Source organism: Kryptolebias marmoratus, linkage group LG17, assembly GCF_001649575.2.
Source record: "Kryptolebias marmoratus isolate JLee-2015 linkage group LG17, ASM164957v2, whole genome shotgun sequence".
Classification (NCBI taxonomy): Eukaryota; Metazoa; Chordata; class Actinopteri; order Cyprinodontiformes; family Rivulidae; genus Kryptolebias; species Kryptolebias marmoratus.
Genome location: NC_051446.1, coordinates 4,313,271 through 4,334,754, shown reverse-complemented (window position 1 = coordinate 4,334,754; position 21,484 = coordinate 4,313,271). Strand labels below are relative to the sequence as shown.

At 39.2% G+C, this 21,484-nt stretch overlaps 3 protein-coding genes across 9 annotated transcripts in view; 2 read left to right on the top strand and 1 right to left on the bottom strand.

The window, feature by feature from the left end:
• mcm9 (minichromosome maintenance 9 homologous recombination repair factor) overlaps positions 1-2,321 on the top strand; it is a 35,097-nt gene extending 32,776 nt beyond the window's left edge. For 5 of the 7 annotated variants that reach the window (XM_017432767.3, XM_025009707.2, XM_037981067.1 and 2 more), the window contains exon 15: positions 303-2,321. In XM_017432767.3, the coding sequence (XP_017288256.1) occupies positions 303-1,764 (1,462 nt within the window). In that variant the 3' untranslated portion in view covers positions 1,765-2,321. The remainder of the gene's footprint in view (positions 1-302) is intronic. The other 2 variants (XR_005234366.1, XM_037981070.1) reach the window with 2 other exon arrangements.
• A 3,444-nt stretch (positions 2,322-5,765) lies between these two features.
• Positions 5,766-10,382, bottom strand: LOC108245660 (gap junction Cx32.2 protein-like). Its single transcript, XM_017432753.3, has 2 exons — positions 10,330-10,382; positions 5,766-6,825 (listed from the first exon to the last, which is right to left on the bottom strand). The coding sequence occupies exon 2, from the start codon at positions 6,814-6,816 to the stop codon at positions 6,040-6,042; it is 777 nt and encodes a 258-aa protein (XP_017288242.1). The 5' UTR covers positions 6,817-6,825; positions 10,330-10,382; the 3' UTR covers positions 5,766-6,039.
• A 2,021-nt stretch (positions 10,383-12,403) lies between these two features.
• LOC108245661 (gap junction Cx32.2 protein) lies at positions 12,404-15,265 on the top strand. Its single transcript, XM_017432754.3, has 2 exons — positions 12,404-12,534; positions 14,024-15,265. Exon 2 carries the CDS (start codon positions 14,040-14,042, stop codon positions 14,874-14,876), a length of 837 nt encoding a protein of 278 aa, XP_017288243.1. The 5' UTR covers positions 12,404-12,534; positions 14,024-14,039; the 3' UTR covers positions 14,877-15,265.
• The last annotated feature ends 6,219 nt before the right edge of the window (positions 15,266-21,484 follow it).

Here is a 21,484-nt window from a genome sequence, read left to right as displayed (position 1 = left end):
TAGCATTAACCAATGATCCTGACTGAAAAATAGCAGCTACTCTTTTACCTCCACCTGTTGTTCTAGGAACATGACAATTTAGATCATTAGCAGGAGTGGACTCATTCATGCGAACAAAATGAATTTCATTAAAATGTACAGAAAAGAATGTGTGTATACATCTATAAATACTATTTCCTATAAAAGTATATTTAAAAAAAATAAAGCTAAGAAAGATTCTGCAAACAGGAATTGATTAGTGATTGAGAAAAACAGATAATAGCCAAATGTATCTGTTGTTAACATGTCTTTTTCCTTCCCAGGCTGAGGAACACAGAGGCCTTCACCTTTGACCCACTGGCTGCTCACCAGCATCTAACCAGCTCCACAGATTCCAAAACAATCTGCAATTCATCAGATGCTGTAACAGTGCAGAGTGGGTCAGACACGTTAAACCCCATCAGCCCCCCACCATCACCCATCATTACATCAACTCAGGAGAACCTGCACAGGAAATCCGACTGTGGCTGGCCCAACAGATCAGTCTGTCACACTGAGGAGGAGTCAGATTCATTCATGCATGTCAGCGTTATCTCTGCTTTAGAACAAGAAAGAAATTGTAACAACAATAAACACGTCAAAGAAAAAATTCCCCAAAGTCAAGAGAAGACACAGCACTCCGAGATCCAGGAAGAAGAATCTAATTCAGAGCCATCTGGATCTGAGTTTCAAAAGAGTTCCAAGAATCTGAGAGAGAAGAGAGTCCAGCAGCCAGTTCTGGATCATCAGCAGAGTGATGGAGGGCTGGGAAGATGGCATCGAGGGAAGACTGTTTGTCAACAGGCAGCAAGAACAACAGATATACTCTCAGATTACCACCCAGACAGAACCATGTCAGATTCAGATAAGCTGTCTGAGAAAGAAGGTCGAGGAGATCTGACAGGAACAAAGAACAAACCTGCTGTGAGACCTAAGAAGATGGCAGCTGAAGCAGAAAGTGAGATGGACCTGCATGCAAAGTTCTCAGCTTTTCTGTTCAAACCAAAGAAGATGAGACTGTCTGATCAAAGCATCAGTGCCAGCTCAGAGCACTCAGCCAGGAAGAACAACCAGGCGCAGGACGTTCCAGGAGTCTGTGTCGGTGATGTGGGGGGAAACGGAACTTCAGAAAGGCTGCAGGTTTTTCCTTTTAATAAAGATAAAGCACTTTTAAAAAGTCCCATCAGTGAGAAAAAAACATGTACAGGTGAGCAGAGGAGCAATACCATCACAGGTCAGACTCTGAGCTCATCAATAAATTCTGATATGTCCACCTGTGGTCCAGGTCCATTCAAACCAGACCGGGTCAGGCCCGTTGTCTCTGCCTCTACTATCGCTAAACTCTCCAGATTCTCATTCAGCTCCACAACTGAACCTGCAGCATCTGTAACAGCATCTCAAACAAATCTTGATTGTTTTAGAGCAAACTCAGCTGTCCAGGAAGCACCAAGTTCTCCCAAGAGACAGACCCGTACGTCGTTACTCCCCACAGGTAACATGGATGAAGGGTTACTGCGTCTGACTCCAGCAGCAGAACATCAGCAACAAGGAACCAAGTCTTCAGAGTTTCCTGTTGGAAACACTGTGAATCTAAGGAAGAGGAAGTGTTTTCATCTCAGTCCTCCAAACAGCCATGACTCCAAACCTCTTCTCTCAGGACAGTCTCTCTTTGGTTCTACAGACTTATTTCATGATGTTCTCGATACCGACTGGGATCAGGAGGTTCTGAAGACAGCCAAAGTCTGAAATCCCCCCAAAGTCCATACATGCTTGTTGACTGATTCAACTGAACTTCACAGGGTGAATGGTTTACAGTGAAACACATGAACTATTGACTGCTGTTTAACTCCTCATCACAGTTATGATTCATAAGCAAAGAGCTAATCCTTAGTTTAGTTCCTGTGTGACTATATTAGGTGTTACTCTTCACTGCTGTTTTTTCATATCAGACTGATATTAGATCAGAAAATTAAATAAAGCTGTGCTAAGTTTAAATTTGTGTTGGTTTAATCAAGTTTTGTCATTGTCATCTGTTTTCCTTGTATAAACCTATTACAAACCCAAAGGGTTCCAGTGTTTGCATATTGGGTTTTGGATTTAAAAACTAAACGAACTGGACTTCCTTTTTTAAAAACAAAAAAGACCAAAGAACTGAACATTTTGAGTTTCTATCGTCTGACAGACAGTGTTTTTTTTATTTGTGATTTGGACATATCAGGAAGATGTTGCTCAACTAGTTTCAGTAGTTTCAACTGAAGGACAGCATTTGTTCATCATTATGGAATTAAAACTCACTTTGTCAATATACACTTTCACTTCTTGTTCTCATCACATTTCACATTATTTACAATAACAGTGAAAACCAGGTCAGAATCAACAGCTTCAGATTGGTTGAACAGAGTGAAAAAGCAGAAAAAGATGACCTCTGACCTCTTCATGTTTAGTGAGTTTGGTCAGAAACATTTGACTGGCTTCTCTGATGAGAGCCTGAGGTGTGTCACATCTCAACACTTCTGCAGAGGGTGAAAGGTTTTTCCTTGGGGAGTGCACTGATGTCGGGGGGTGGACATGGCCTTGAGATGGAGAGGTGACAGCAAGAAGTGGAGGTGGAGTGGAGAGAGAGCAAAGTGTGTGGTTGTTGGGATATGGGTGGGGGTCACAACATGAAATCTGGTAAAACAGATTGAGCTCGTTCACCCTCTCCACATGGTCATTATCCTTATTTTCTCCGTTTACACACTAATGGACATCCCACTAACAGAACACTACTTGGGTATAGTTCGGGGAGGGGGTGGGGGGGGGAGTGTTCTTCCTAATCACTCCTCATTGAACTCACCCAGGAGAACAGCAGAATCCCCAGATGGTACCTTTACCAGGACACCATCCATAAACCGGCTAATCTGAACTGATGTCTGGTGCAACAGCCAGAACCTTCCCTTCTGCAGCTCAAAGCCACAAAAGCACCTTTTGTTTGTATGATGGTGGGCGAGACAACGGACATCAGTGATGCTACCCAGAGTTTTATGTTCAGCACTGTTTCTGACTGCGGTGTGAAGGAGACTTTTTTTCCAAGTATGAGGACATGACTACAGACAAACAAGCGGAGGCACGGGCTGGACATATTCTACAGTTCTTAGAATTGTGAATTCACTCATTGTTTCCAAAGAGCTTCTGATCCTAATAGAGCCAAAATCAAGCTGCAATGTCCAGTATTTAAACCTTGTCGTTTTGCAAAGAACTGCTAAAACAAAACAAAATAACATCCTTGTGCAACTCTGGGAATTCAAAGCAAAATTTCCTGCTTGGTCAGCTATGTTGAAGTGAAAGTCAAGGTTTTTAGTTTAGAGCATCAGATCACCATGACAACAGAGTTTAACCGTCAATACAAATTTATCCACAACTCTTAATCAAGGATATATTTTTATTTAATCATCAATTTGATTCACACCTGATTCAGAAGTTAAATGACCTCTTCATGTTCTGCAGAAGCCTGTTAATCACCATGTTGGAGCAGAGAAACAAGGAAAACCTGCAGGATGGTGGCCCTGAGGACCAGGATTAGACACCCCTGACCCAGAGTGTGGAGGTCTATGACTAGAACACGTTTTATTAGCAAACAGACTCTTCCTACCCCCACATCCTTTATGATACATATACCAGTTATAATTTGAAATGATTCTACTTTCGCTGTAGGGCCTATGGTTTCCTCTCAAGTAGCCCAGAAGGCAGAGTCCAACCACTTGACTCCCTATCTTTTCCCACTACAGTTTTGTCTGAGGCTGTTTTCCTGATCTAGGTGTGAGGGGAGTTCTCTGTAGAAATGTGAAAGTTTGCATTAATGAGAACCAATCTGTCCTTTCACTCACAGTGACTGTTTGACATGTACTTCTGACCGTTTTTTCCTGTTTTTGACACACAGACATTAAGCTGTAGCTTGCCCTCTGCACACACCCACAGAGAGCGAGAAAATCCAGCATTCTGATTGGCTAAGGCTGACGAGCAGCCTCAGCAAATCATAATGGCTGCCACATAACTGCGATGATTTGATGTTCACTGGCTGTTATAATTAACGTCAGAGGGTTGTTGTTTGTTTGTCTCATCCTTCCTCTTTTTCGACTCCATAAACACCATGTATTGAATTAACATGTCAACTCTGAATGTCAGTTAGCAAAATATCTCCTGAGGACAGATATTGATTTAAAAAATTCCAAAAGTCATCTTTAGAGAAAAATCTGAAACTGATTACTTTTTGGAGTCTCCCTGATACAAGATGGCCACCACACTTACCCTATCAAACACAAAATTGGCTATAACTCAGTCATTTTTACAGATACTAATCTAAACTTTTGCGTGATAGAAGCTGTCTCTGTTCCCTACACATACATTGGCTGGTTTGGTACGGTGGCTACAGCATCAACAGGTAAGATGTTTTAGAACTGATTGGTTACCTTTAGTTTATATTTTCAGAGCTAGTTATGAGTTGTTTTGCTAGTTTATTATTGTGATTTGTGAACAAAGACTGTCAGGCTGTGTTTGTCTGCTCAGTATGGACTAATAAAAGTTCCTCACGAAAACAAACAGAGTGATGAGGGGGGAGAGATTATCGTCTGGTTTTAATGTGCATTTATTTCTGTTCTATGAGCTTGTAGCTCCAAATAAAAAGAGTTTGGTTGTTTTGCTAAATAAACGATTTTTGGCATTTCATCAGCCGAAGAAACTAGTTAAATAATTTAAAAAATTTTAATATTTGTTATAATATTATCCTAGGATGACTCCAGTTTCTCATCTAAAACTAACTTCTAAAGAGTATCTGGAACAAAAATCTTATTTTATTTGTAAAATTGTAAAATTTCTGTATGTTATATGTTCTAATTTTGTGGAGGGGGTTGTGATTCTGTTTTAGAGTAGTGTGTATAAATCTTATAGACACCTATGTAAGTATATACATGTTCACATTCACGCACACTCACATTAGTATACTCCCCACACACACAAAGTTTTAGAACTACTGTTAGTTTATTTGTTTTATTTCTCTTAGGAAAAGCTAACTGTAGTGTGGAGAGACACTTTATTTTTATTGTAGAAATATGTAAAAATAAATTAACTGTCCCTGTTTCTTCATTTAATTTTTATAACATTTAATTAATTTTTATCTCCAAGCTGGAAATCCCAGGATTTAATTTCAGAAATCTGGTCACTTTATGCTATAAACTATTAGGAATATTGTTTGTTATCAAAATATCTTATGAACCACAGAACGTATCCTAATGAAACTCTTAGAAAGTAATCAATGGAGTTATGTCTACAACTGATTAATTATTGGAGTCATTCTGATACAGCTGACTTAGAAAACCCCCATAAGTCAGTCATTTCTATCAATATTTAGCTATAATTTGCTGTGATGATAGCTGTCAGCTTTTTTCTAAGACACACCGTGATGGCTAAGAGATCCTTCCTTTTTCTGTTTGAAACATTCCAAAAATCTCCTGGAGAGAAACTCTGTTAGGAAAATAGCTCATGAACCACTAAACTGATGTTAGTGAAACTGAAAATAATCATTATATATATGTCTACAGCTGATTAACTTATGGAGTCATTCGGATATAGGATAAGGAAACAAAATCACACACCAAGTGGCTGGTCCCTTTCTAGTTATATATAATGTTATATTTTAAAATCTATTATGTTCCCAAATGTTAAGAGGTCAGAAACATAGGAAGACCAAACCATGGTACCTGTTTAAATAAAGAACATTTGTTCATCAAAATGATTTATTAATCAAGTATAACATTCTTTTAATTACACGTGCAAAGCACCACAACATTAGCCTAATATCAGACAGAGTTGTTATATGATGATTAAACATAAGTTGAAAACTCAACTGTCTAGAGTGAGCAATTACGATGAAGCAGTTCATTTAAAGTTGTAGATTCAAGCTGAACTTCATACTTGTTGAAAAGCTTTTGAATAATGATTCAAGCTTTAATGCTTCAGAAAGTTTCATTTGACCCTCATCATTCTTCAGTAACATGGACCTGTCCTTGGTGAACTGGGATCTGTTCTGTTGAAACTGCAGACTTGTTGTGGAAATGAATGACTGCTTCTCCTCTTCCTGTTCTTCATCTTTGAGAATATCAGGTGCAACATCTCGATAATGTTGAGAATCCCAGAGAAGACAGCTACTGCCAACATGAAAATAATGAACACTGTTTTTTCCGTGGGACGACTAATGTAGCAGTCTACTAATCCTTTGCATGGCATTACCGATTCGGGACATGTAATCTTACTGGGCATGAATATGAAACCATAGATGAAGTACTGGCCTACAATGAATGCCACTTCAACCAAAGCCTTGAAGATCAGCTGCACCATATAGCTGATCAATAAGATGCCCTTAAGCTCCACTTTGCCTCTTTCATCTGAATACTTTGGAACTTTATTAATCTTATTAATGTCAGTTTTCTGCTGGAGGTGTTTTCTCATCTTGTTTTCTTTGCGCACCACCAGCAGGACATGTCCCAGGTATATGAGTGTTGGTGTAGACACAATGAGTATCTGGAGGACCCAGAAACGTGTGTGGGACAGAGGAAATGTTCGATTGTAACAGGCATTCTTACAACCAGGGGTATGGGTATTACAATTCAAGTTTGCTTGTTCATCTCCCCATATTTTATCCACACCAGCAGCCAGGATAAAAATCCTGAAGAGGAACAAAACGCTCATCCACACTTTCCCAAACCCAGTGGAGTGGGAGTGCACCTTGTCCAACAAAGTAGAAAGGAAGGACCACTCCCCCATGATGACACTCTACAGAGGAGAAGAAAAACTCATTATACACTTATATGAAAACAAATCAGATCATATTATTTATAAAGATGGTAGGTTTAAACAACTTACATGCTAGATAAAGTAAGTACAGTCTGATCTTTGTCACTCATGCAAACCCAGAATAAAAATAAATAAATTAAAATGACTTGCAGAAAACTCCATACACCCTTTCTTAACATTGAAACCAGTTTAAAACAATTTAGTATTGTTTCACAATATGTAATGTTAGCATAATTTATAATGCTGTTAAACATTGTTCACCATTGTTTAACATAATTTAATATTGTTTCTTGTATGATTTCTGTATGACATTAAGGTATAAACGTACCACTAAGAAAATTACTGATTACTTTTTGAATTGGAAAATAAACCCACATTTTTAACAACAAAATTAGAACTTAAAGTCTTTAAATTACTAAAAACGTGTTGAGGTGTTGAGGTGGTTGTAATGAAAATAGAAAACTCACAAACTTTATTGCAATAACTGTGCCGTTATGCCAGGCACCATTACAGAACATGATGTTGTCTCATAGCTCTTGTATCTTGCTCTCCTGTTCCTACCAACACAGTCTCTTCTGTCCTACGCTGCCAAAGTAGCACTGTCTAGCAACAAGAAGTGATAACTTCTAACAAGAGTCACGTGGGACTTCTGACTTCGATGGCAGCCTAGAGCAATCCTCATGTTGAATCACTCAGTTTGAAATTACTTTAGTGAGTTTTTACTTTCTACTGCACAATTAGAGGTTTAAATATCTCGTGGATAACTTGAACTTTATCTGACAAACGAATTGCAAAATGTCATCTCAAAATCCTAAAATGAGGGTGGTGAAGACTATTCAGCGACGAGTGGAGGACATGACCAGGTTCTAAGAACAGGAGGTAATTAGGGGAAGTAGGCACAGGTGAGATGATAACAAAGATAGGAGCAGGTGTAGATGGGCATAACAGGCAAACGAGAGATAGACTGAGGTGAAGTTAATGATGACTGAGGCAAAGAGACAAGACAAAACATGAAGATAAGAAAAGAAACAATCCGAATACAAAAACACAAAATACAAAAACACAAAGAAAACCCTGACAGTACCCTCCTCCCAAAGGATGGCCCTCAACGTCCCAAAACCAAAAAACCTAGCTTGGGGGGGTGGAGGGGAAAAAAAAAACAACACAGGATGGAGGGACCAAAACTAAACAAAAAGTAGACCAGGCAAAAAACCAGGGGAACTCAATTACACAAAAACACAGACATAAGAGTTCAGGTGGACGGACGGCCTGGGAATCGTCCAGAGCGGAGCCAGAGTTCAGGCGGAGCGAAGACGCTCTTCGTCTACCCCCACAGAGACACAGGAAGACGGAGCGTCTTCGTCGACCCCCATACAAACACAGGAAGGTGTCTCTGTGGGGCTGCCCTCTCACTTGATGCTGAGAAAGCGTTTAATCGGGTGGAGAGGGTTTTTTTTACTGAGTGTCTTATAAACATTTGGATTTGGGAAAGATTTTCTTAATTGGGTTAAGATTCTTTATGCAAAACCAAGTGCAGCTGGGGTTATACGTGGTCTGAAGGAGAAATGCAGGATGCATAATTTGACACTACGGAAAAAATAAATACAGTTAAAATGGTGATTGCACCACAGTTTAATTATCTGTCAATGATGCTTCCGATATCAATACCTTGAGAGTTTTTTATACAATACAATAGAATGATAAAGGATTATCTATGGAATGGGGAAATGGCAAGGATTACCTTACAGAAACTTAACAAGGAGTGAAGAAGGGCTTTCATTACCAAAGGTAAAAGTGTACAACATTGTCTTCAAGATGCCGAAGTTGGCAATACATTGGAAGCAGGAGAATGATTACTTGGGATGGGTGAGTATTGAACAAGAATGTACTGCCCCCTTCAGTCCAATTGAAGTTTTATCACAAATAACCCCAGCTCTAAACAAGCATGGAGGCAAGGAGAATAACATGATTTTACAACACTCCAAAAATGTTTGGGGTAAACTTCACAAAATGCTAAAACTCTCACATTACAAACAGGTATATTCATCACTTTGGAATAACCCGGCAATAAAAGTGGGGAAAAAAGTAGTTTTTTAGAATTCCTGGTTGTCTAGTGGCATAAGAGGCATTGCTGATTTGGCTACTCATAAAATGTTCAAATCTTACCAAGAATTTAAAATTCAATTTAACTTAGAAAACAAATCAGATTTTTTGAAATACATGCAAATATGTAGCAGTTTGAGGGAGGTGATTAGGCAGATACCGGGGGAGGACAATGTTGTGCAGCTCTATTTTCAATCACCTCAAAGTGTTCAGTCAGCCTGTATGTTTTATAAAATGATGGCTAGAACACGATATGACAACACAGAGAGTCTAAGGCAGGTTAGGCAAAGAGACTTGCAGGTTAACATTGGCAGGGATTAATGGCATAGAATAATCTCCACAATGGGGTGGTTTACAAGAGCGGTACGAGGAAAGTTGACACACTATAAGATTCTTAACCGTTATTATTTCACACCTAGTCGTCATTTAAAAAAAAAAACACTGGAGAATACTGGAGAATAGTTAAATATAGGAGTCATGAAGGTACTTCTATTCATGCAGTGTGGGCCTGTCCTTTTGTACTGCCTTTCTGACAAAAGATAACTAAAACAATGGAAAAATGGTTTGGCACACCTGTGCCTGAATCTGTTCAGCTTTGTCTTTTAGGAGACAGGTCATGTTTGCCAAACATTTCTAAACATGCTTTTGCTCTGGCACGAAATGGTTTCACTTCAGCTGCAAGGATTATCCTTTGTAAGTGGAAAAGTCAAGATAAATATGATTATGGGGAATAGATAAAAACTATGACTGAGATTGCATCTTTTGAATTATTGATAGCCAAATTACATGGCTGTCAGGAATCATACTTGCTTGTCTGGAAAATGTTTTGTTTTTTATAAAACAGATCAAGTTTTAAAGGGGTTTACAATTATTTGCATTCTGTTATGAAAGGAATGTTGTCTATATGCAGTTTGTTTTTTTATTTTTTCAATTTTATCATGTTTTTTTCAATGTTCCTTCTTAAAAAAATCAATAAACATTTAAGTAACAAAAAAAGTGATAAAAGCAAAACAGCATAAATGCATTCATTGTGTAAATCTGCTGTTAGAACAGCAAATCCGCTGGTTCGTCTTGTACTTTCTTGGTGCATTGTTTCAACAGCACTATTGCAAATCAGCAATAATCATTAACAAACATCAATTTAACATACTGTTGTTCAGAACAGTGACTTTCAACAGTGCTAATCTTACTTCCAAACACTATCTGAAACCACAAAAAATTTGTAATATTTCTTTTTATGTTCTCTAATGATGCTGTTTTGGCTCCAATATATAATTTTAAACTTGATTTTTTTTTCTAAATACAAAATGTGAATTCATTTAATTTTATTTTAGACATATTTGTACAAATTAGGCCTCTTATTTTAATAGATATTCCTACCTTGGTAATGTCTCGATCAGTTGGTGTCTTAGAAGAATCCTCTCACTTCCTTCTTATTATTTAAGTTGACTGCAGAATCATCTGATTCCTCCTTATTCGGACCCTCCCACACTCCACAGCAACGTGACTGCTGTCACTCGGTGGTGTTGAAACAGATTGAACAAGAAATTACATTAGTCATTTTACCAGATGTGTTTATTCAATCAGTCAACAGAACAAAGACTCAGGGCTGTCTGTTATTCTACGTTTAACTGAAAAAAACACAAAACAGGAGCCTGATAACTGAAAGCTCTGCTTCCCATTCTACTTTTACAAACTCTAGGAACCACATGTATATCTGGAGTCTGAGAGCAAAGGGCTCTGTTATGGAACAATAAGATCTTCACGTAGCTCTCTTAAATAAAGGTTTAATAAGAAAAATCTTGGATGCTAAGGCTTGTGGTACATATTCATTCACTAAAGACAGATGAAGCAGATCCAAAATGAGGATAATATTTAGGGGAAACAACTCATTGAACAATCTGGTTGAGAGGGGATCTAGTAGACATGTTGATGGTTTGGATGAACCAGTTATTTTGGACTATTCAGAGAGCTCATCAGGACAAAAACTAGGCCTGAAGCCATGTCGTTTGTTAACTAGACTCAGAGAGCGCAAACCTCCGCCAAAGCCACAGCGTGATTAAAAAGCAGTGCAATCTGGATCATAATCTGGATCACCATCAAAGTGTAATTTATTGATTTTGTGACCTCAACATTTGCTGGAAATTTCATCCAAATCTGTTCATTAGTAACAGACAAACAAACCAACAGACACAACCAAAATCATAACTGCCTTGGTGGAGGAAACAAAAGCGTCACATGTAGGAGCACAGACAAGTTTTTAACAAAGGGGTTACCTGTGACCGTGACCTTTGACCCCATGAACATGAAATCAACAGGCATCATCTTTGACCCATGAGGTGTCCAGCTGTGCGGTTTGACATTCCTACATTACACTGTTGCAAAGTTATAGCACGAGGTCAGCTGTGATGTTGACCTTTGACCCTGTCACCCAGAAACCAACGATGATTACCCTTGTCCCATGAGGTGTCCAGCTGTGCAGTTTAGTATACAGTAATATAAAATACAGTTCTAGCTTCACAAAGGGCTTTGGTGTATGTTAGCAGGATATCTCTCCAGGTCACATAAAATTCTTCCATCTTAGTGGAGCGCCATTTTCTATCCAACTTTCTAGATGTCTATTTTAAAGTATGCAACTGAATTAAACCAAGGAGCCAGCTTCCTCTGACTGGTCACTTTCTTGTCAACTAATAATTGATGTAAGTTTGATTATTGATTCAGACTGAAAAAAACATTTGGGATTACAGGAACAACTCTAAGCTGGTTTAAATCATAATGTTTTTATCTGATAAATTCCAGTTTGTTTATATAAATCTTCTTTAAACACTAATGTTTGTAATGGAGTTGCTCAGGGTTTAATGCTTGGACCAATACATTTTACTTTATATAATTGTTACCATTAGGTAAAGTTATTAGACAGCATGGGATATGCTGCTGATACTCAGTTATATTATCCATAAAGCCTGATGAATTTAATCAGTTACTATATTGCAAGCATGTTTAAGAGAAATAAAAACCTGAATGACTCCTAATTTTTTGCTTTTAAACTCTAAAAACACAGATGTTCTGTTTTTTTCACCTGAGCTTCCTAGAAATGAACTTTACGTCCCTTCACTTTCTCTGGATGGCATTAATGTGGCCTTCAGTTCTAACATAAAGAACCTTGGTGTTATTTTTTTTAACCCTCAGTAACCTTTACAACACCCACTGGCTCAGGAGGTGTTGACACCCTGTGACAGAAGATTCAGAGTGCTGAGAGGTCAAACTAACTGAGGGACATTAAAGCCATAGCACTGACAATGCAAATTTTTTACTTATGTGTCCAGGGTGTGTCCATGAGTAAAACGAGTGATTAAAAGATCATCCTCCTGTTTCCTGGTACTGTTAGTGATGAAACATTGTCACCAGGTTTCTTAGTTATTTTGAATCTAACAACAGGAAGAGAGAAGCTAGAGTCAGCATGTTTGAGTCAGACCAATCCCAGATTACAACAGTACTTAAGAATAATGCTGGTCTTCTGTCTGTTCTCCATTTCCTCTGGGATAGGCTGATGGCAGACATGATCTAATATTCAAACCCTGATAGGTGGGTGCATTTTACTTTTCTACAATTTACCATTAAAACATCAGTTACGATATTTTGAGTAAGGAAGTATTTACCTGTTTTTCCTCTCTTTTATCTCAACATGTAATTTGAGGTAATGACAATGTGCTGTAAATGTGCATTTAGCCAGCTCATTGAGTCAGAACTTTTTTAGGACTTGTGTTTGTGGTGAAGGTATTACTTCAATTTGTTGCATTCCTGTGAGCTCTCGTGTCTATACTAACTTTTTATGTTTACAACTGGCAGTATGGGCCCATACTGTCACTAAAAAACATAAAAAGTAAGAATAGCTTAGTTAAATACGAATACAGTGTTGTGTTTAGGGGGACAATACACAGTCACACAAAGTAGAGGCACCAGACTCTCCTTTGCTTGAGATGCTCTGTTTATCTAGCTGCAGAATAATTCCCCTCCCTTCCCAGCTGAGGGTCGTTAGGGTCTTTGTTTGCCTGGCTCATAAGAGATATGCTTTGGTGACATGCATGAAGGTATGAATTTAAGGGGAAATGACTGGATGTCAGGCTTAATGCTCACTTCTAAGTTTCATTTAAAAACTACCCCATTGGATTCCAGATTTTGTAAGATCATCTGTCAATTCCTCACTATTTTTCTTGCTCTAAAAGTTTAACTCACATCTTCTGAATGAAACTTTAAATCTTTCCAGACATTTTATTTTATAATTTATATTTTTTTTATAATATAAATGTTAAGATATGTGATTTTTTGAAGAAAATAAATTGTACTTGCTACAGAAGTTTATACTTCCTTTTACTTCCCATCTCACAACTCAATAAAATATATGCAAACGTGTGCAGTTAAAAATAATTATTAAAAAAATGCTTTGTCCAGAGTTCCTCCTTTAAAAGACACTTCTTGTTTTTAAGCCCTAGAGACTAATTATTCTTTGCTTGGGGGAATTTTTTGTTCTTCAAATAAAATATCAATAAATGTTTCTGTTGAATTTAATATATTTTGTATTATGGATCTGATACTTGTTGAAACATTGTTCAGTGCATTTGCATTAAAGCACTTTTAACAAGTTGAAATGTTGGATTTAAAAACCAAATCACCTTTGGCACAAAGACATACAACAGCCAAATATTTTGTCTTTATGCTTCTGAATAAGTTTTAATATAAATGAGATTCTTGGAACTTACAACTAATACTTCCTTTAAATTATTTTCAGTCACTCATCTTCCTTTTCAGAATTTAGATCCAGTTGTTTTGTTATTTTTTAAACGAAGCAGCTGCACCTCTTTTCTGTAGTTGAAGATGTTTTGCTGTCCATGCAGAAAGATTAGGGGTTCTGAAGAATGTTCAGACTTCTATATTGGAGAAACTAACAGCTTCACCACAGACAGATGGCTCAACGCAGAAAATCTTTTTCATTTATTTTTTAAATGCTCCCTTATAGTTCCAGTCTTATTTTTTACCTCCAGTATGATGCAGCTTTGCTTTTCCCCAAATATAGACACGTGTTTGGAGCCATGGGGGACTGGTCATACCTGACTTCACTACTGGACAAAGTTCAGTCTCACTCCACTGTAGTGGGAAAGATCTGGATGAGCGTCTTCTTCCTGTTCAGAATTTTTGTCCTCGGTGCAGCTGCAGACAAAGTCTGGGGAGATGAAGTGTCACAATTTTTCTGCGACACAAAGGAACCAGGATGTGAACATACCTGCTACAACTGGATGTTCCCAATGTCCCACATTCATTTCTGGGTTCTGCAAATCATCTTTGTGTCAACACCTACCCTGGTCTACCTGTGTCATGCTATACACATCATCCACAAAGAGGAAAAAATGATGGAGCACCAAGAAGAGGGAACTTTGCTGAAGAAACGAAAGTATACGGATGACAGAGGGAAGGTGAAGATCAAAGGCATCCTCTTTTGTACCTACATGACCCAGTTAATTGTTAAGATTCTTGTGGAAGTAGGATTTAGCGTGGGTCAGCTCTATATCTTTGGTTTTGAATTTGTGGTTTCCGAATTTCACTGTAAGATGGACCCTTGTGCCAAGTTCACTGGTGCTCAATGCTTTATTTCCCGTCCAACTGAGAAGAAATTCTTTATCATTTTCATGTTTGCAGTTGCAGGCATTTCTGTGCTTCTTAACATCATTGAAATAGTTTACCTCCTGTGTACCAAGAGGAGAAAGGTCAGAAAACGCCTTTTAGCTGAGGAGCATATCCTGAATTCACGGCACTGCACAGCTAACTTTTTGCCATCCATGGGCAGCCAGTATGAAGGCTTTCCACTGTCACCTCTGTCTGGCCTTGACAACAAACTCACTGATTCCACCCAGAAAGAAAAGGACACCTGATGCAGCTGTTCACTCTGTATATTATTATTACTATTATGCTTTAGTTACCTCTAAACCTGTGTTGATATTTTTGTGTACTCAGTGTCTACATTGCTTGAATGATTTCTAACTGACCTGCCAAATGTCTTCAGATGATGTTTAATGATGTCTCTAAATCCTTCTGACCAGCATTACTGTGTCAGATGTGCTGACACTGTCACAGCTGGAAAATGATCAGTCTGTTCAATAACATCGGTAAGTCTGTTAACTGAACTATATTTACATGAGGTTGGTGCAGTATACTGCCATAAAAGTTTGAAGCACTGTCGACTGTAAATATGTTCACATCAAGAGTTATTACAACTTAAATAAATGACAAGGTCTGATCTTCACTCATCCATTTATTCATCCATCCAACATTCACATATATTACCTATAAACTGTCAATTACTAAAGGTTATCTAGCTAAGGAACCCAGCAGATTGTGTCAAATTTTTGCTTTGTCGCAGTCTCCCATCCTGAGATTCCCTTTTAACAGGAAGAAACCTTCAGCAGAACAGAACCAGGCTCAGGATGGGTGGCTATCTGCTTCGACAGGAAAGAGACTCAGACAAACACAGAATGACTGCTTCAGGTGCAGATTCTATGAAGAGATAAACAGAGAACACAAAATTAATTAATGATGGCAATAAATGCAAATATAAGCATGCACAGAGCATTTTCAAGCACATTCAGTGTGACTAAGATTTTGTTGACCAATGAATATCACGAAGAACTTCTTTATCAGTAACAATTGCACCATCTTCAAACACTGGCAAGGATCATTTAGGCAGACAGCATTTTTACTTTTTAGGCAAAGCACATGCCGTCACAAAGTCACAACTTCTTGCTGGGATGGAGACTGAACACAATGACAACACATAAAACCAGGAAATGCACAAGTAGAGACACATATTTGCAATCATAAATAAAATTTGACATTTTTTGGGAAGCCGACTTTCACCGCGTCACACAACTGTGTCTGTGTGTGCAGAAAGGTAAAATTTTACACACAATTTTTTTCCACAGTGAAACAAAGATAAAGGTACATGTAAAGAAAGGGGATTCCATCAGTTAAATAAAATAACAAACCACAGGAAATAGATTGGTGCAAAATGTGGGAGATGATGTTGAGATATTTAATTATTTGGCCTAATTTGACCAGACAGAACAAGTCTGGACACTTGTAGATTTTACAACTTAGTAAATGTCCTTTTCCAGTATGGTTCTTAAGATGATTACATTAAAAATAGTGTAGCAGAACCTAAGTAGGGGTATACTTAATTTCTTGCTTAAACTCTCATTTTCAGGGCATTAAGAGGTTTGAAAACCTACTAAATTGGACTATTTTATGGGAATTACCTATAATTTTTATATAATTTTCATTCATTTATCCATTTTATTTTTTAAATCTCAACAACTGGAGACTGAATCCATTCAAATAAAGGAAATATTCATTACACCCCTTATAATTAAAGAAGCCAATTTTGCCTTTTTCCTCCTGGAAAATATGAGAAAAAAACCTGTCTGGAATTTGCAGGGCATGGCACATAAGATGGCCTCACCATTGAGGGATAGGGATAGAGTTTAAAATAGTCCAATCATCAGCCTGACAGGCCTCCAAAGTTAGGATGATAAGCAGATTCTAATTCAGTTAGGTGAAGGAATTTCAGGAAGATTAATAGCCTGAAAACATGGAAAGGAAATGATCTATTTTGCAGTGTAAGAAAATTAGGGTAAATTAGGTATAGAATCCAAAGACGTTACTACAAAATGATGTTGGAAACTACTTTTTTTTTTAAATTTATATTTAAGTTGCCACAGGGCAGCACATTCAAGATCCCAGCCTGGTCCAGCAATGGGCTTCTGAGCAGTCTAAGGGATCCCACAGGATGCTTCCTCTATGAACTGTGTCCAGGGACAAAAGCAGTCATGGTTTTATTTCTGTGTGGCGTCAGGTTACTGTCAGTGGGTGTGAGTGTATATATGTGTGACCCTGTAGACTGGTGACCTGTCCGGTGTGCACCGACTGCTGGAGTTCGGCAGCAGCTCCTGGGAATACGCAGGCAGAGAGGAGAGCTGGCACATTCCCTTATTATTATTTTATAAACCCAATTACTTTTTACCATTTTTTATTAGCTTTTAAAATTATTTTAGTAATTTTTTGTTGAGTCATTTTTTAATCATTCTATTTTTGATTGTAATATTTTGACATTTTTAGTGCTTCAGCTGCAGTATACTTTCGATCCTAAGGTGAACCCCAGAAATTGTCTCAGTAAAGGAACACCTTTTAAAACAATCTAATTTACTTATTATTATTATTGTTGTTGTTGTTAGTACACTTATAGATACATTCTTCTTCATTTATTTTTTCATCTTTTCAGAAGGCTGTGATGGTATTGGTAAACTTTCCCCCCATTATCTGGTGGTAAAATGACTTTTTGTTTGTTTTATTTAGGTAGACCTTTATATGTTCAAATTGAAGATCATTAAAGAGAATAAGATTCACTGATAAGATACTGATAGGCCCTGTGAGATGTCCTTATTTAATGTAACAGAGTTGTTCTGTATAATACACATCTGTTCACAGTTTGACACCAGGTCATTATGCTCTTAAAGTGACAAGTGACAGTGCCTTTGTTCTTGCTCACCAATAGGCTGATTTAAAAAAATAACAACACTGTTTAAGAGTTACAGAAAAAGTTCAGTCAGGACTTCTTCACAAAATCTACACACAATCCACACTGAAGATGAAATAATGAACAACAACAGGTGTGTGATGATCACATATAAAACATGCATTATATCAAGTAGCTGGACAGATGCATTTTAACTTCAACATCTGAACAAAACCAGAAGGCAAACACATTTAATAATAAAAACTCACAGCATTATTCTGTCTCAGTCTGAGCCACTCTGGACAGTACTAATTATTTTGAATAGTTTTACTCCAACAAAACTAAATGGTACGTTGATCCTTGTTTCCTGATAGAAAGAAATACTAACTGTGTGAAGATGACCCTGTGTGTTTGAGAAGTAGTGAAAAGATAATTGAACTGAAGCTTCAAATTGCCCTTTGAGCAAGAAGGCCAATTTTAAATGAAGCCCCACCACAAGTCTTGCTTCATGTTCCCAGAAGTTGTAATCAGTGACAAAGCCTCTCTCCCAATACAGCCCACAGACTCTAAAGAGTAAGGAAACATGGAACAGAACTGACTGACCCCCCCATATGTTTCATCATTTTTTTTGTCTCAAACTTTTGGATCAGCAGGGGCGGCCACTGAGCAGTATAAACCTTGAGAAACTAGCCATTTCTCATCACCATTGGCTGGAAAGCTTTAATTCTTCATAAAGCTATATTTGGCCATCACTATTTAGAAGGTAACCTCTGTAAATAAATGAGGACAAAGTGTTATTTCTCTGACTTACTGATTCAGCCTGGCAGACCTTCTTGTACATCAGGTCTATAAAGAAGTGATGAAGTTGGGGTGGGGCTGACTTCAGTATCAGTGTTCAGGTAACAACCAAAAAACAACATTATTTTTAGAGTAGCTATAACTGATACATTTGCAGTATTAAAATACCACCCTGTTAACACAAATATGAAATTATGTACATATCTGTACATAATGTGCATATCTGTGTTAACATGCCTTTTGTGAGAAGTTAAGTAGTCTTGAGGGCCCCTGCTGCCCTGGAGACCTTGAGCAGTCATTTATGCTTAATATGCATTGGGCTGACTATGGGTAGGCGAATTACAGATTTGAGTGTGAAGAGTCTGACAGTACCTGAACTAACAGCTCCATGATGAGAGTCCATCCTGCAGAACTCATCTGCTAGATTAGTAAAACCTATAAAGAGGAAGATGAATGACAGCAGATTTAATGGGAGAAAGCCTGTATGGTGTTAGTTTCACCACATGATGGAGCTGTAATCCTCTGTATCACCTCCAGTTCTTCTGAATAAAAGGATAATAACAAAGATGTGTTGTCATGGCTGTGATATCATGAGAAGGCAAGGTGTCTACATGTCCTCCTGCCAGGGACTGTGGACAGGCTGTGGACGGTGCTATGGACCGGCCAATATATAGAAAGGCTGTGGACAAGTTTGCTATGAACATGCTGTGGAAAAGCCATGTATCTTGCTGCGACCAGGATGTTGACTGGCTGTGGTGGACTGGCTGTGGACCCCAGTTTGGACAAGCCATCGACTGTGTTGTGGATTAGGTCGTTGACAAGCTGTGGACTGTGATGTGGACAGGCTGTGGACCCTTCTGTAAACAAATTTTAGAGTAGCTGTGGACATGCCATGGACCCAGCTGCAGACAGGTGTAGACTTGGATGTGGACAGTCTGTGGACCATGCACTGATCCAGGCTGTGGACCTGGGAGCGGACAGGCTGTGGACCCAGCTATGAACTTTGCTGTGACATTCTGTGGATGGGCTGTGGTCAGACTGTGGACTTGTTTTGCATGGGCTTTGGACCAACTGATGATGGGTAGTGGAAGGATTTTGGATGGGCTGTTGTTGCACTGTGGTTGAACTGTGGACAGAATATGGACAGGTGATGGATAAGATGTGGACAGACTGTGGATGAGCTGTGGAACACAGTGTGGCCTAAGCTGGGGTTAGACTGTGGATCCAGATGCAGACAGGCTGTGGGCATACTGTGGACACTATGGACATGCTGTGGACCCTTCTGCAGACACACTGCGGACAGGTTGTGGACCAGACTGTGGATGGGCTGTGGATGAGCTTTGGATAGGTTGTTGACAAACTATAGACAGAATATAGATAGACTGTGAATGGACTGTGGATAGGCTGTCGTTGCACTGTGGTCAAACTGTGGACAGGGTGTGGTCATGCTGTTGATTCGATTGTAGATGAACTGTAGACAAACCTGTGGACAGCTTTTAGACAGACAGTGGACATGCTGCTGGCAGATTGAAAGCAAATTGTAGACAGGATGTGAACAGACCTTGGACAGACTGTGGGTAGATTGTGGACAGGCTGTGGACAGACTGTGGGTAGACTGTAGACACACAGTGGAAAGCTTTCCACTGTGTGTCTACAGTCTCACTGGAAAGCTTTCCACTGTGTGCCTAGGCTGTAGGCAGATTGTAGACAAGCAGTGAACAGAGTGTGGACAGAGTGCACAGATTGTGGGCAGACTGTGGATAGACTGAAGGTAGATTGTGGACAGACTGAAAGCAGATTGTGGACAGACTGAAGGCAGATTGTGGACAGATTGTAGACAGACTGAAGGCAGATTGTGGACAAACTGTGGACAGACTGAAGGTAGATTGTGGACAGACTGAAGGCAGATTGTGGACAGATTGTGGACAGACTGAAGGCAGATTGTGGACAAACTGTGGACAGACTGAAGGTAGATTGTGGACAGACTGAAGCCGTATTGTGGACAGATTGTGGACAACCTGTGGACAGACGGAAGGCAGACTGTGGACAGACTGTAGACAGGTAGTGGACAGACTGTGGACAGACTGAAGGCAGACTGTGGACAGATTGTGGACAGACTGAAGGCAGATTGTGGACAAACTGTGGACAGACTGAAGGCAGATTGTGGACAGACTGAAGGCAGATTGTGGACAGACTGTGGACAAACTGTGGACAGACTGTGGAAAAACTGTGGACAGATTGAAGGCAGATTGTGGACAGACTGTGGAAAAACTGTGGACAGATTGAAGGCAGATTGTGGACAGACTGTGGACAGACTGAAGGCAGATTGTGGAAAAACTGTGGACAGACTGAGGGCAGATTGTGGACAGACTGTGGACAGATTGTGGAAAGAATGAAGGCAGATTGTGGAAAAACTGTGGACAGACTGAATGCAGATTGTGGACAGGTAGTGGACAAACTGTGGACAGACTAAAGGCAGATTGTGGACAGACTGTGAATAAACTGTGGACAGACTGAAGGCAGATTGTGGACAGACTGTGGAAAAACTGTGGACAGATTGAAGGCAGATTGTGGACAGACTGTGGAAAAACTGTGGACAGATTGAAGGCAGATTGTGGACAGACTGTGGACAGACTGAAGGCAGATTGTGGAAAAACTGTGGACAGACTGAGGGCAGATTGTGGACAGACTGTGGACAGATTGTGGAAAGAATGAAGGCAGATTGTGGAAAAACTGTGGACAGACTGAATGCAGATTGTGGACAGGTAGTGGACAAACTGTGGACAGACTAAAGGCAGATTGTGGACAGACTGTGAATAAACTGTGGACAGACTGAAGGCAGATTGTGGACAGACTGTGGAAAAACTGTGGACAGATTGAAGGCAGATTGTGGACAGACTGTGGAAAAACTGTGGACAGATTGAAGGCAGATTGTGGACAGACTGTGGACAGACTGAAGGCAGATTGTGGAAAAACTGTGGACAGACTGAGGGCAGATTGTGGACAGACTGTGGACAGATTGTGGAAAGAATGAAGGCAGATTGTGGAAAAACTGTGGACAGACTGAATGCAGATTGTGGACAGGTAGTGGACAAACTGTGGACAGACTAAAGGCAGATTGTGGACAGACTGTGAATAAACTGTGGACAGACTGAAGGCAGATTGTGGACAGAT